This window comes from Aquarana catesbeiana, linkage group LG09, assembly GCF_042186555.1.
Source record: "Aquarana catesbeiana isolate 2022-GZ linkage group LG09, ASM4218655v1, whole genome shotgun sequence".
Lineage (NCBI taxonomy): Eukaryota > Metazoa > Chordata > Amphibia > Anura > Ranidae > Aquarana > Aquarana catesbeiana.
In genome coordinates this window covers 212,384,504-212,399,359 of record NC_133332.1, presented here as the reverse complement: position 1 = coordinate 212,399,359, position 14,856 = coordinate 212,384,504, and the positions used below count along the sequence as shown (strand labels likewise).

General features: G+C 41.5%; 1 protein-coding gene across 5 annotated transcripts in view; it reads left to right on the top strand.

Moving 5' to 3' along the window:
• SNAPC4 (small nuclear RNA activating complex polypeptide 4) overlaps positions 1-14,856 on the top strand; it is a 194,864-nt gene that overhangs the window by 138,473 nt on the left and 41,535 nt on the right. For all 5 annotated transcript variants that reach the window (XM_073599659.1, XM_073599658.1, XM_073599662.1 and 2 more), the window contains one exon: positions 13,521-13,591. In XM_073599659.1, coding sequence (XP_073455760.1) covers positions 13,521-13,591 — 71 coding nt within the window. The remainder of the gene's footprint in view (positions 1-13,520; positions 13,592-14,856) is intronic.

Here is a 14,856-nt window from a genome sequence, read left to right as displayed (position 1 = left end):
TCAGGGCACCCGCCGTTTATTACCAAATAAAGGTTTAGCCCCCTGATCGCCCGGCGGTGATATGCGTCGCCCCAGGCAGCGTCAGATTAGCGCCAGTACCGCTAACACCCACGCATGCAGCATACGCCTCCCTTAGTGGTATAGTATCTGATCGGATCAATATCTGATCCGATCAGATCTATACTAGCGTCCCCAGCAGTTTAGGGTTCCCAAAAACGCAGTGTTAGCGGGATCAGCCCAGATACCTGCTAGCACCTGCGTTTTGTGCCTCCGCCCAGCCCACCCAAGTGCAGTATCGATCGATCGCTGTCACTTACAAAACACTAAACGCATAACTGCAGCGTTCGCAGAGTCAGGCCTGATCCCTGCGATCGCTAACAGTTTTTTTTGTAGCGTTTTGGTGAACTGGCAAGCACCAGCCCCAGGCAGCGTCAGATTAGCGCCAGTACCGCTAACACCCACGCACGCACCGTACACCTCCCTTAGTGGTATAGTATCTGATCGCATCAATATCTGATCCGATCAGATCTATACTAGCGTCACCAGCAGTTTAGGGTTCCCAAAAACGCAGTGTTAGCGGGATCAGCCCAGATACCTGCTAGCACCTGCGTTTTGCCCCTCCGCCCGGCCCGGCCCAGCCCACCCAAGTGCAGTATCGATCGATCACTGACACTTACAAAACACTAAACGCATAACTGCAGCGTTCGCAGAGTCAGGCCTGATCCCTGCGATCGCTAACGTTTTTTGGTAGCGTTTTGGTGAACTGGCAAGCGCCAGCGGCCTAGTACACCCCGGTCGTAGTCAAACCAGCACTGCAGTAACACGTGGTGACGTGGCGAGTCCCATAAGTGCAGTTCAAGCTGGTGAGGTGACAAGCACAAGTAGTGTCCCGCTGCCACCAAAAAGACAAACACAGGCCCATCGTGCCCATAGTGCCCTTCCTGCTGCATTCGCCAATCCTAATTGGGAACCCACCGCTTCTGCAGCGCCCGTACTTCCCCCATTCACATCCCCAACCAAATGCAGTCAGCTGCATGAGAGGCATTTTCTTTATGTCCTCCCAAGTACCCCTACCCAACGAACCCCCCAAAAAAGATGTCGTGTCTGCAGCAAGCGCGGATATAGGCGTGACACCCGCTATTATTGTCCCTCCTGTCCTGACAATCCTGGTCTTTGCATTGGTGAATGTTTTGAACGCTACCATTCACTAGTTGAGTATTAGCGTAGGGTACAGCATTCCACAGACTAGACACACTTTCACAGGGTCTCCCAAGATGCCATCGCATTTTGAGAGACCCGAACCTGGAACCGGTTACCGTTATAAAAGTTAGTTACAAAAAAAGTGTAAAAAAAAAAAAAAAATATGAAATAAAAAAAAATAGTTGTTGTTGTTTTATTGTTCTCTCTCTCTCTATTCTCTCTCTCTATTGTTCTGCTCTTTTTTACTGTATTCTATTCTGCAATGTTTTATTGTTATTGTTATTGTTATTATGTTTTATCATGTTTGTTTTTCAGGTGTGTAATTATTTACACTTTACTGTGCTTTATTGTTAACCATTGTTAACCATTTTTTTGTCTTCAGGTACGCCATTCACGACTTTGAGTGGTTATACCAGAATGATGCCTGCAGGTTTAGGTATCATCTTGGTATCATTCTTTTCAGCCAGCGGTCGGCTTTCATGTAAAAGCAATCCTAGTGGCTAATTAGCCTCTAGACTGCTTTTACAAGCCGTGGGAGGGAATGCCCCCCCCCCCCCCCACCGTCTTCCGTGTTTTTCTCTGGCTCTCCTGTCTCAACAGGGAACCTGAGAATGCAGCCGGTGATTCAGCCAGCTGACCATAGAGCTGATCAGAGACCAGAGTGGCTCCAAACATCTCTATGGCCTAAGAAACCGGAAGCTACGAGTATTTCATGACTTAGATTTCGCCGGATGTAAATAGCGCCATTGGGAAATTGGGGAAGCATTTTATCACACCGATCTTGGTGTGGTCAGATGCTTTGAGGGCAGAGGAGAGATCTAGGGTCTAATAGACCACAATTTTTTCAAAAAAGAGTACCTGTCACTACCTATTGCTATCATAGGGGATATTTACATTCCCCGAGATAACAATAAAAATGATTAAAAAAAAAAATATGAAAGGAACAGTTTAAAAGTAAGATTAAAAAAGCAAAAAAATAATAAAGAAAAAAAAAAAAAAAAAAAAAAAACACCCCTGTCGCCCCCTGCTCTCGCGCTAAGGCGAACGCAAGCGGCGGTCTGTCGTCAAACATAAACAGCAATTGCACCATGCATGTGAGGTATCACCGCGAAGGCCAGATCGAGTGCAGTAATTTTTCCAGTAGACCTCCTCTGTAAATCTAAAGTGGTACCCTGTAAAGGCTTTTGAAGGCTTTTAAACATGTATTTATTTTGTTGCCACTGCACGTTTGTGCGCAATTTTAAAGCATGTCATGTTTGGTATCCATGTACTCGGCCTAAGATCATCTTTTTTATTTCATCAAACATTTGGGCAATATAGCGTGTTTTAGTGCATTAAAATTAAAAAAAGTGTGTTTTTTCCCCAAAAAATGCGTTTGAAAAATCGCTGCGCAATTACTGTGTGAAAAAAAAAAATGAAACACCCACCATTTTAATCTGTAGGGCATTTGCTTTAAAAAAATATATAATGTTTGGGGGTTCAAAGTAATTTTTTTGCAAAAAAAAAAAACTTTTTCATGTAAACAATAAGTGTCAGAAAGGGCTTTGTCTTCAAGTGGTTAGAAGAGTGGGTGATGTGTGACATAAGCTTCTAAATGTTGTGCATAAAATGCCAGGACAGTTCAAAACCCCCCCAAATGACCCCATTTTGGAAAGTAGACACCCCAAGCTATTTGCTGAGAGGCATGTCGAGTCCATGGAATATTTTATATTGCGACACAAGTTGCGGGAAAGAGACAAATTTTTTTTTTTTTTTTTTTTTTTTGCACAAAGTTGTCACTAAATGATATATTGCTCAAACATGCCATGGAAATATGTGAAATTACACCCCAAAATACATTCTGCTGCTTCTCCTGAGTACGGGGATACCACATGTGTGGGACTTTTTGGGAGCCTAGCCGCGTACGGGACCCCGAAAACCAAGCACCGCCTTCAGGCTTTCTAAGGGCGTGAATTTTTGATTTCACTCTTCACTGCCTATCACAGTTTCGGAGGCCATGGAATGCCCAGGTGGCACAAAACCCCCCCAAATGACCCCATTTTGGAAAGTAGACACCCCAAGCTATTTGCTGAGAGGTATAGTGAGTATTTTGCAGACCTCACTTTTTGTCACAAAGTTTTGAAAATTGAAAAAAGAAAAAAAAAAATGTTTTTCTTGTCTTTCTTCATTTTCAAAAACAAATGAGAGCTGCAAAATACTCACCATGCCTTTCAGCAAATGGCTTGGGGTGTCTACTTTCCAAAATGGGGTCATTTGGGGGGGTTTTGTGCCACCTGGGCATTCCATGGCCTCCGAAACTGTGATAGGCAGTAAAGAGTGAAATCAAAAATTTTCACCCTTAGAAATCCTGAAGGCAGTGATTGGTTTTCGGGGTCCAGTACGCGGCTAGGCTCCCAAAAAGTCCCACACATGTGGTATCCCCGTACTCAGGAGAAGCAGCTAAATGTATTTTGGGGTGCAATTCCACATATGCCCATGGCCTGTGTGAGTAATATATCATTTAGTGACAACTTTATGAAAAAAAAAAAAAAAAAAAAGTGTCACTTTCCCGCAACTTGTGTCAAAATATAAAATATTCCATGGACTCAATATGCCTCTCAGCAAATAGCTTGGGGTGTCTACTTTCCAAAATGGGTTCATTTGGGGGGGTTTTGTGCCACCTGGGCATTCCATGGCCTCCGAAACTGTGATAGGCAGTGAAGAGTGAAAGCAAAAATTTACACCCTTAGAAATCCTGAAGGCGGTGATTGGTTTTCGGGGCCCCGTACGCGGCTAGGCTCCCAAAAAGTCCCACACATGTGGTATCCCCATACTCAGGAGAAGCAGCTAAATGTATTTTGGGGTGCAATTCCACATAGGCCCATGGCCTGTGTGAGCAATATATCATTTAGTGACGACTTTTTGTAAATTTTTTTTTTTTTTTGTCATTTTTCAATCACTTGGGACAAAAAAAATAAATATTCAATGGGTTCAACATGCCTCTCAGCAATTTCCTTGGGGTGTCTACTTTCCAAAATGGGGTCATTTGGGGGGGTTTTGTACTGCCCTGCCATTTTAGCACCTCAAGAAATGACATAGGCAGTCATAAACTAAAAGCTGTGTAAATTCCAGAAAATGTACCCTAGTTTGTAGACGCTATAACTTTTGCGCAAACCAATAAATATACGCTTATTGACATTTTTTTTACCAAAGACATGTGGCCGAATACATTTTGGCCTAAATGTATGACTAAAATTTAGTTTATTGGATTTTTTTTATAACAAAAAGTAGAAAATATCATTTTTTTTCAAAATTTTCGGTCTTTTTCCGTTTATAGCGCAAAAAATAAAAACCGCAGAGGTGATCAAATACCATCAAAAGAAAGCTCTATTTGTGGGAAGAAAAGGACGCAAATTTCGTTTGGGTACAGCATTGCATGACCGCGCAATTAGCAGTTAAAGCGACGCAGTGCCAAATTGGAAAAAGACCTCTGGTCCTTAGGCAGCATAATGGTCCGGGGCTCAAGTGGTTAAATGGTTAAACTGAGAACTTCTACACACAGAGCTTAGTTCATTCATAAGTGTAAACATTGTATCCTTCAGGTTCTTTTTATCAGATTTGGCAGGCTGCCCAGAGGAGGAGAGAAGTCTCTTCACAGAGGTTTTCAGACAACTTGTATTGACTTCTAATACAGAAGTCATTTGCAAGTCCGCTGATATCGGCCTTTTTTATCAGCACGATCAGCCGATGCCGATTAAGTAAAAAAACACTAAATATCGGCAGATATATCGGTGGACCTCTACTCTAGACTGCTTTTACAAGCAGTGGGAGGGAATGCCCCCCCCCCCCCCACCATCTTCCATATTTTTCTCTGGCTCTCCTGTCCCAACAGGGAACCTGAGAATGCAGCCGGTGATTCAGCCAGCTGACCATAGAGCTGATTAGAGACCAGAATGGCTCCAAACATCTCTATGGCCTAAGAAACCGGAAGCTACAAGCATTTCATGACTTAGATTTTGCCAGATGTAAACAGCGCCATTGGGAAATTGGGAAAGCATTTTATCACACCAATCTTGGTGTGGTCAGATGCTTTGAGGGCAGAGGAGAGATCTAGGGTCTAATAGACCCCATTTTTTTTCAAAAAAGAGTACCTGTCACTACCTATTGCTATCATAGGGGATATTTACATTCCCTGAGATAACAATAAAAATGATTTAAAAAAAAAAAAAAAAATGAAAGGAACAGTTTAAAAATAAAAGAAAAAAGCAAAAAAAAAAAAAGAAAAAAAAAAAAAGCACCCCTGCCCCCCCCTGCTCTCGCGCAAAGGCGAACGAACGCAAGCGTCGGTCTGGCGTCAAAAGTAAACAGCAATTGCACCATGCATGTGAGGTATCACCGTGAAGGTCAGATCAAGGGCAGTAATTTTAGCAGTAGACCTCCTCTGTAAATCTAAAGTGGTAACCTGTAAAGGCTTTTAAAAATGTATTTAGTTTGTCGCCACTGCACGTTTGTGCGCAATTTTAAAGCATGTCATGTTTGGTATCCATGTACTCAGCCTAAGATCATCTTTTTTATTTCATCAAACATTTGGACAGTAGTGTTTTTTAGTGCATTCAAATTTTAAAAAGTGTGTTTTTTCCAAAAAAAGGCGTTTGAAAAATCGCTGCGCAAATACTGTGTGAAAAAAAAATGAAACACCCACCATTTTAATCTGTAGGGCATTTGCTTTAAAAAAATATATAATGTTTGGGGGTTCAAAGTAATTTTCTTGCAAAAAAAAATAATTTTTTCATGTAAACAAAAAGTGTCAGAAAGGGCTTTGTCTTCAAGTGGTTAGAAGAGTAGGTGATGTGTGACATAAGCTTCTAAATGTTGTGCATAAAATGCCAGGACAGTTCAAAACCAAGCTATTTGCTGAGAGGCATGTCGTGTCCATGGAATATTTTATATTGTGACACAAGTTGCGGGAAAGACAAATTTTTTTTTTTTGCACAAAGTTGTCACTAAATGATATATTGCTCAAACATGCCATGGGAATATGTGAAATTACACCCCAAAATACATTCTGTTGCTTCTCCTGAGTATGGGGATACCACATGTGTGAGACTTTTTGGGAGCCTAGCCGCGTACAGGACCCTGAAAACCAAGCAATGCCTTCAGGCTTTCTAAGGGTGTAAATTTATGATTTCACTCCTCACTGCCTATCACAGTTTCGGAGGCCATGGAATGCCCAGGTGGCACAAAACCCACCCAAATGACCCTATTTTGGAAAGTAGACACCCAAAACTATTTGCTGAGAGGTATAGTGAGTATTTTGCAGGCCTCACTTTTTGTTTTATTTAAAAAAAAAATGTTTCTTGTCTTTCTTCATTTTCCAAAACAAATGAGAGCTGCAAAATACTCACCATGCCTCTCAGCAAATAGCTTGGGGTGTCTACTTTCAAAAATGGGGTAATTTGGGGGGGGGGTGCTATCTTGGCATTTTATGGCCTTCAAGACTGTGATAGGTAGTGAGGAGTGAATCAAAATTTATGTATTTTGGGGTGTAATTCCACATATGCCCATGGCATGTTTGAGCAATATATCATTTAGTGACAACTTTGTGCAAAAAAAAAAAAAAAGTTTGTCATTTTCCTGCAACTTGTGGCAAAATATAAAATATTCCATGGACTCAACATGCCTCTCAGCAAATAGCTTGGGGTGTCTATATTCCAAAATAGGGTCATTTGGGGGGGGGGTGCCATCTTGGCATTTTATGGCCTTCAATATATCATTTAGTGACAACTTTTTGTAAATTTTTTTTTTTTGTCATTATTCAATCACTTGGGACAAAAAAAATTAATATTCAGTGGGCTCAACATGCCTCTCAGCAATTTCCTTGGGTTGTCTACTTTCCAAAATGGGGTCATTTGGGGGGGGGGGGGGGGTTGTAATGCCCTGCCATTTTAGCACCTCAAGAAACGAGATAGGCAGTCATAAACTAAAAGCTGTGTAAATTCCAGAAAATGTACCCTAGTTTGTAGACGCTATAACTTTTGCGCAAACCAATAAATATACGCTTATTGACATTTTTTTTACCAAAGACATGTGGCCGAATACATTTTGGCCTAAATGTATGACTAAAATTGAGTTTATTGGATTTTTATTAAAACAAAAAGTAGAAAATATCTTTTTTTTTTTTTTTTTTTTTCAAAATTTTCAGTCTTTTTCTGTTTATAGCGCAAAAAATAAAAACCACAGAGGTGATCAAATACCATCAAAAGAAAGCTCTATTTGTGGGAAGAAAAGGACACAAATTTTATTTGGGTACAGCATTGCATGACCGCGCAATTAGCAGTTAAAGCGACGCAGTGCCAAATTGTAAAAAGTGCTCTGGTCAGTAAGGGGGTGAATCCTTCCGGGGCTGAAGTGGTTAACCTACAGGTCCCCACTGACAACCCAGGTAATAGGACCATCTTCTCTTTGGACGCCGCTAAGGCGTTCAATAGCGTCGGATGGCCCTATTTATGCAAGGTGTTGGCCAGCTAGACTACATAAATGGGGATTTAGAGAAACTCTGTTGTGTCCGAAGTGTAGTGGCCATAATGGTGATTTATTACATATGATGTGGAAGTGCCCAAAGCTCTTCAGGTATTGGCAATACGTTCTCAATACTATTACACAAGTGTACCAGTTCCCAATCCCGCAGGATCCAATGGTGTGCCTACTTGGTGCCTTGGAGATACCCTCACTCTCACCAAACGGACATATTGCTGTATTACGCTTATTATATATAGCCCGCAAGGCAATTGCGAGGCTATGGATAACTCCGAGGGTACCAACGGGTAGACAATGGGTGGAACTAGTGACTAGGTTGCTGATACGTGAGATGCTTACTTATCAACACCGAAGAAATTCTATTCAATGTGGCAACTATTATTAGATACTCCAGGATTGGGCCCAAATCAGTTGGTGATGGACAGACTTCCACAAATGTAAATGTGAGGATGGAGGGGCTCGGGTGTGTTATATACTGGGATATGGTATATGCATAAGGTGGATTGTGAGAGGTGCCGTGGTGGATGTACCATACTCTTTAGGTTAGGTTGTTTAGATAACCTTACACCCTATACGGGTATAGTTGTTTCATCCCTTTTCTTTCTTTTTGATAAGCTAAACTCTACGTTTGTTAATTGGTCGTTAATACACTCAGGATATACAGTCCAGTTAATGCCTTTTAATTTACCGTGGCCAAGCAGCACAATATAATACACTGTTTACATGTTTATAGTAGTTTATGCTATCATATGCTTGTAAATGTATAATCTAACAGAATGAAAATGATGCTGCATTTGAATTTCTTACTGCACATGTCTTCTGACTGTATGTATATTTGCTGGTTTTTATGCAATAAACTCTTCTTTTTTGATTTAAAGAAAAACTCCCTTCTGCGAAAAAGTTTTATCTCTGTTGTGGAGCCAGTAGTATGGTATTTGTATATTGAAATCATATCCCCTCTCTTCTCAAGAGAGAATAATTTCAGTGCTCGCAACCTTTCCTCATAACTAATATCCTCCAGACCCTTTATTAGCTTTGTTGCCCTTCTTTGTACTCGCTCCATTTCCAGTACATCCTTCCTGAGGACTGGTGCCCAGAACTGGACAGCATACTCTGGAGGTGGAAAAGTCAGTCCATTTTGTCAAAAGGCTTGCTATGGTCTTTCCCAACTGAAAGAAGAGTGACAACAGATGCCAGCAGTTGGGGGATGGATCAGAATCTAGCACAAGAAGTTTGGTCCCGAACCGAGGGAGTTAAAGGCAGTCGCCTTAGCATTGGCTGCCTTCTCTCCAAACCTCCAGGGGTCCCATGTGCATATTTTATCAGACAGCGCCACTACCGTGGCATACCTGAACAAACTGGGGTACAAGAAGCAAGGCTCTTAAATTGCTGTCAACATAAATGCTGGAGTGGGTGGAAGATAATTTACTCTCCTTATCAGCAGTCCATCTCAAAGGCACACTAAACAAAGTAGCAGACTTTTTAAGCAGACGGAAAATTCAGGAAGCAGAGTGGAGCTTGAATCCAGAAGTTGTTTCATTGATCACCAAGTCGTGGGGGCATCCACAAGTGGACCTGTTTGCATCGAAATAAAATGCAACAGGTCCCTCAGTTCTTTTCTCTGCACGTAGACAGTGGTTCTCTAGGGATAGATGCCTTAGCACATCCCTGGAACTTTCAGCTGGGCTATGCCGCCCCCCCTCCCCCTTTCCAGCTAATTCAGTTGGTGTTAAGGAATATACAAAAAGAAAGTGTGTCAGTAATTCTGATTACTCCGTTCTGGCCGAAAAGAGCCTGGTTCTCCACCATTCTACAAATGGTAGTCAAACTGTTCTGGCAGCTTCCTCTCAAACAGGATTTACTACTTTAAGGCCCAGTATATTACCCGGATATAGCCATGCTAAGCCTAATCGCCTGGTATCTGAGGAGCAGCTATTAAGGAGCAAAGGATTGTCAGAACCTCTAGTAGCCACTTTACTCTGTAGTAGGAAGAAAGTGACCTAGAGCTATTTACGCTAAAGTTTGGAGGGTCTACAATACTTGGTGACGTTGGACAAACCACCCTTCAAAGACATTGTCAGTTTTAGAATTCCTATAAAGTGGCTCTGACAAAGTTCTTGCAGTTAGCAATCTTAAGTTGCAAATGGTTGCCCTGGGTGTATGCCTAGAGAGACCAATTTCTTCAGTATCTTTGGTTGCAAGATTTTTTTAAGGCACTTGCTAGATCTAGACCAGCTCCTACAAAACCTTTTTCTAGGTGGGATCTGTCAGTAGTTTTGCAATCCTTCACAAAGGAACCTTTTGAACCATTGCAAACAATTTAGTTAAGAGATCTAACTCTCAAGACTGTGTTTTTAGTTGCGATTACATCCGCAAGAAGAATCAGTGAACTGCACGCTCTATCAGTAAAAGAACCTTTTTTGTCAGTTTGCCCAGATAAGATTATACTAAAACAGATCCAGGTTTTTTGCCAAAAGTAGCGTCAATTCCTAAGCGGTTGCAGGAAATTATCCTGACAACTTTGTTCAAACCCTTTGGGGAAAAGGGAGAGTCTATTTCACAACTTGGATGTGAGAAGAATTCTGTTGCGTTACCAGGAAGTAACAAGGGACTTTAGATCTTCGGACTCTTTGTTCTTTTTTTCTGGCAACAAGAAGGGCCGCCAAGCATCAAAGGGGTCAATTGCTAGATGGCTAAAATTGGCTATTTTGAAAGCTTACTCCCAGATGGGTTTGTCTCCATCGCTTGGAATTCGAGCACACTCTACTAGAGCTCTGGCCACTACATGAGCAGAAAAAGCTGGTGCCACCCCAGATCAAATTTGTAAGGCGGCTACTACAAGTTACCGAACGTTTGTCCGTCATTATAGACTGGATCTTCTGTCAGCAGGTGATCAGGCATTTGGGAAAAAGGTCCTGCAGGCTGTTGCCCCTTCCTAGCTGGTAAGTCTCGTTTATCCTCTCAGGTGCTGTCCTGAAAGACGTTTAGGGAAAATCCAAGTTAGACTTACCGGTAACTTGTTTTCTAAGAGTCTTTCAGGATAGCAACAACCCGCCCTTGTTGTTTTATACTGTGACTAACCATATTATGATTATGTGTTCCAGCTTGGGCCAGAGGTACTCTGCTACAACACTGCTACAGCCTCCTTTTAAATGTTGGCGGAAGTGGGAGGAGCCACTATCCCAGGTGCTGTCCTGAAAGACTCTTGGGAAAACAAGTTACCGGTAAGTCTAACTTGAATTTTTTTTTTTTTTTTTTTTTATATGGCTTTTTTTTTTTTTTTTGTGCTTCCTTAATTGCTAAAGGTTGTGAGTGAAGTGTGGTTTGAACTAAAACTATTTTCTAAAAGCAGAACTCTTAAAACGGACATCTCTATCTATCTATCTATCTATCTATCTATCTATCTATCTATCTATCTATCTATCTATCTATCTATCTATCTATCTCCTAAACAGTGCACGTTTAGGAAATATCCACTGTACATACAGGTAAGCCTTATTATAGGCTTACCTGTGGGTATAAAATAAAAAGCAGAGTTTACTGCTGCTTTAACTCACTAAATACTGCCAAAGCTTATATTCAAATACCATGGAAACAAACAATGACCAATTGTGGAAATAATAAGATCCATGCAAATAGAAGAAGATCTCACTCCATCACTATGCCAGCACGGTGAAAAATTATGCAAGATCCAGTTCTATGGATAGAATTTCAAAATTCTGTGGAATACTGCTCCTATTTAAAAAAGAGTGACACTTTTCTCTAAAAATAAAAATTTTTTCAAAGACAAAAAAAAAAAAACAAACAAACTGTGGAGATGTCCGTTTTAAGAGTTCTGCTTTTAGAAAATAGTTTTAGCTTAAACCACACTTCACTCACAACCTTTAGCAATTAAGGAAGCACAAAAAAAAAAAAAAGCCATATAAAAAAAAAAAAAAAATTCAAGTTAGACTTACCGGTAACTTGTTTTCCCAAGAGTCTTTCAGGACAGCACCTGGGATAGTGGCTCCTCCCACTTCCGCCAACATTTAAAAGGAGGCTGTAGCAGAGTTGTAGCAGAGTACCTCTGGCCCAAGCTGGAACACATAATCATAATATGGTTAGTCACAGTATAAAACAACAAGGGCGGGTTGTTGCTATCCTGAAAGACTCTTAGAAAACAAGTTACCGGTAAGTCTAACTTGGATTTTCCCTAAACGTCTTTCAGGACAGCACCTGAGAGGATAAACGAGACTTATATGTGTGTGTGTGTATATATATATATATATATGTGTGTGTGTGTGTGTGTATATATATATATATATATATATATATATATATATATATATATATACACACACACACAGCCCTTAACATAGTATGCTTCCCAATCGTGTGTCGGTCAGCTGTCATTGGCTTTTGCAGTGGTCACATGATTGATAAATATCAAATATGATCATAAACCATGATTGAGTGCTTATCATGACAGCTCAGTCACTGTGCTGCATGTGTCCAGTGAGCACTTTCTCAGAACAGACAAGTGGTTTCCCATGGATGCATATGTGCTGCGCCTCAGCATTAAAGCACACTTGCCCTGCTGCCACATATATGTGTACAACTGTCAGGAATTGGTTAAAGTATATGTAAACCCTAACAACGAATTTCTCTTCTTGCTCCTTTGTGGCCTGTTTTAAAATGGTTGTGAACCCTTACAGACCACTTTTTACTACAGGTAAGCCTATAAATAAGGCTTACCTGTAGCTACCCCAGATTTCTCCTAAATCTATCCCCTGTATCAGCATGTGCCGAGGTCATTGGCATATGTGCACTGAAGCAATGACACATTTGTGCCGTTGGTACAGCTAGTATGCCGTTACTGGCGGGTCCCGCGCGCAGTGACGTAATCAACTAGCTCATTATGCCTTTGTCTAGCAGGATTTTTTTTTTTGGGGGGGGGGTTTACAACAACTTTAATATACCATTGGATGATTTTGTTATATCTGTTTGACAAGTGCAAATTAACTGTTGATCTTGTCAGAAATTCAGAGCTATCCTGTATCTGTCCACGCTTCCTGTGTTATCTCAAAGAGCCCTTTTAGTTCTCATCTTGGACTGCAGATTAGCATTTATGTTGTGAAAATCTGGGAGTGGTTGAGTAGTTTAGCAAAATGCAACTTGGGAGGGCTGACACCACTCATTTCACAAAATTGGTGTGTGTTGGCAGCCTACAATTGGACTAATTCCACGTACACACGATCGGACTTCTCGTTGGAAAAAAATGACGGCTTTTCCGACGGGATTACGCTCAAGTTTGCCTTGCATACACACGGTCACGCAAAAGTACGCTGAACGTACAACCGTCAAGAACGCGGTGACGTACAACACTACGACGAGCCGAGAAAATTAAGTTCAATGCTTCCGAGCATGCGTCGAATTGTTTCCGAGCATGCGTAGGCATTTTGTGCGTCGGAATTGCCACAGACTATCGCATTTTCGGATAGGAAATTTTTCCGACCAAAAAATTAAGAACATGCTCTCAATCTTTTGCTGACTGGAATTCGGCCAGCAAAAGTCCGATGGAGCATACACACGGTCGCATTTTCCGATGAAAAACTCTCATTGGTCTTTTGTGGGCCGAAATTCCGATTGTGTGTACGCAGCATTAGGTGCATACCTGGCAGATCAACTTGTATTTTTCTGTACTTGTAGGGTGTTCAGGCGATACAACTTGGGGCTATGTATATGTTGCAAATATGTACTGCACTTTTTTTTTTTTCTTGCCTTGATATTCGCCTTAAGAATTTATATATTTTTTTCTCTTACAGCTGATGAGGTGAATAAAAAACTGAGTTGTGTGACTATAACCAGCACTCCAATTTTCACCCTTCTCATTCAGGTGTGTGTTTGGTGTTTATTGTGTTTTTGTAAGTGTTTCATGTCTTATACCTTCTTTTTAGGTTGATTTTTCACACTTATAGTACACATATAGCTATTTATTTTCATTATGGACAGAATAGGGAATGGCTGAAACCCTGTCAGGATTTTTAATTTTTTTTTGCCATCCACGTTCCTATTGAGCTGATTAAAAAAATAAGTAACAAATGTCAGTTTTCTTTAACAGAGTTACTGGACAGTCAGCTGTTTTTAGAGAGATGTACAGTATTTCCCTCCTAATACAAACTTGATTGTAAATAAAGCTACAATAAGCTCCTGATACTCCAAGGAGATCTTAAATGAATTCCTGTTAAAATGGAAGACAGGAAGGCCTTTCCTATAGGATTGGAAAATCGATGATAAAAATATTCAAGAATTGGACAGCAGGATGGCTAAGTTGTTAGCACCTCTGCCTGGTAGGACTAGGGTTGTTCGTTTGAATCCCAACCATAGCACTACCTGCCTGGAGTTTGCATGTTCTCCCTGTGCCTGTGTTGGTTTCCTCTGGGTACTCCAGTTACCTCCCACACTCGAAAGACATGTTGGTAGGTTTATTTGCTCTGTCTAATATGGTCCTAGTATCTGTATGTATGACTGTGAGTTAGAGACCTTAAATTATAAGCTCCTTGAGGGCAGGGACTCATGTGAATGCACAATATATATGTAAACCGCTGTGAAAATTGTTGGCGCCATACAGGGTTTTACTTCTGCCGGAACGCAGTTCCGCTACCTCAGACAGCCCTCTCCTATGCAGTCTGTCACATAAAACAGAAGCCGGTAGAGGAAGTTTTCTATACCATTCACTTCCTCCACCAGCTTCTGTGATCGGATTTCAGAGGCAGCTATCCCCGCCTGCTGTCTGTCAGATCAGTGTAGCACGGAGCCGAGTGAAGCTCTCTGAAACTCCTCCTCAGTTCTGTGCTACACTGATCTGACAGGCGGAGCTGCACGGAGGAGACTGCACAGTAAGCTGAGGGGGGAAAAAAAGCCTGATTTGACAGAACGGAATAGCTGTGGAGGGAAAGGGGGAGGAAGTGGGGCTGGTTGTGCAGAGAGAGTAGAGACTGAAGTTGTGGATGTTCTGCAGAGGTCAGAGCTGGGGGGGTTAGATTGTGCAAAGTGAGAGTTGTTAGCAGGGGAAATGTGTACAGGGTCAAGAGTGCTGGGGGGGGCTTGGGGTGCAGAGGTGGAAGATGGGGGGGTTGTAGAGAGTTAGAGCTGTAGATG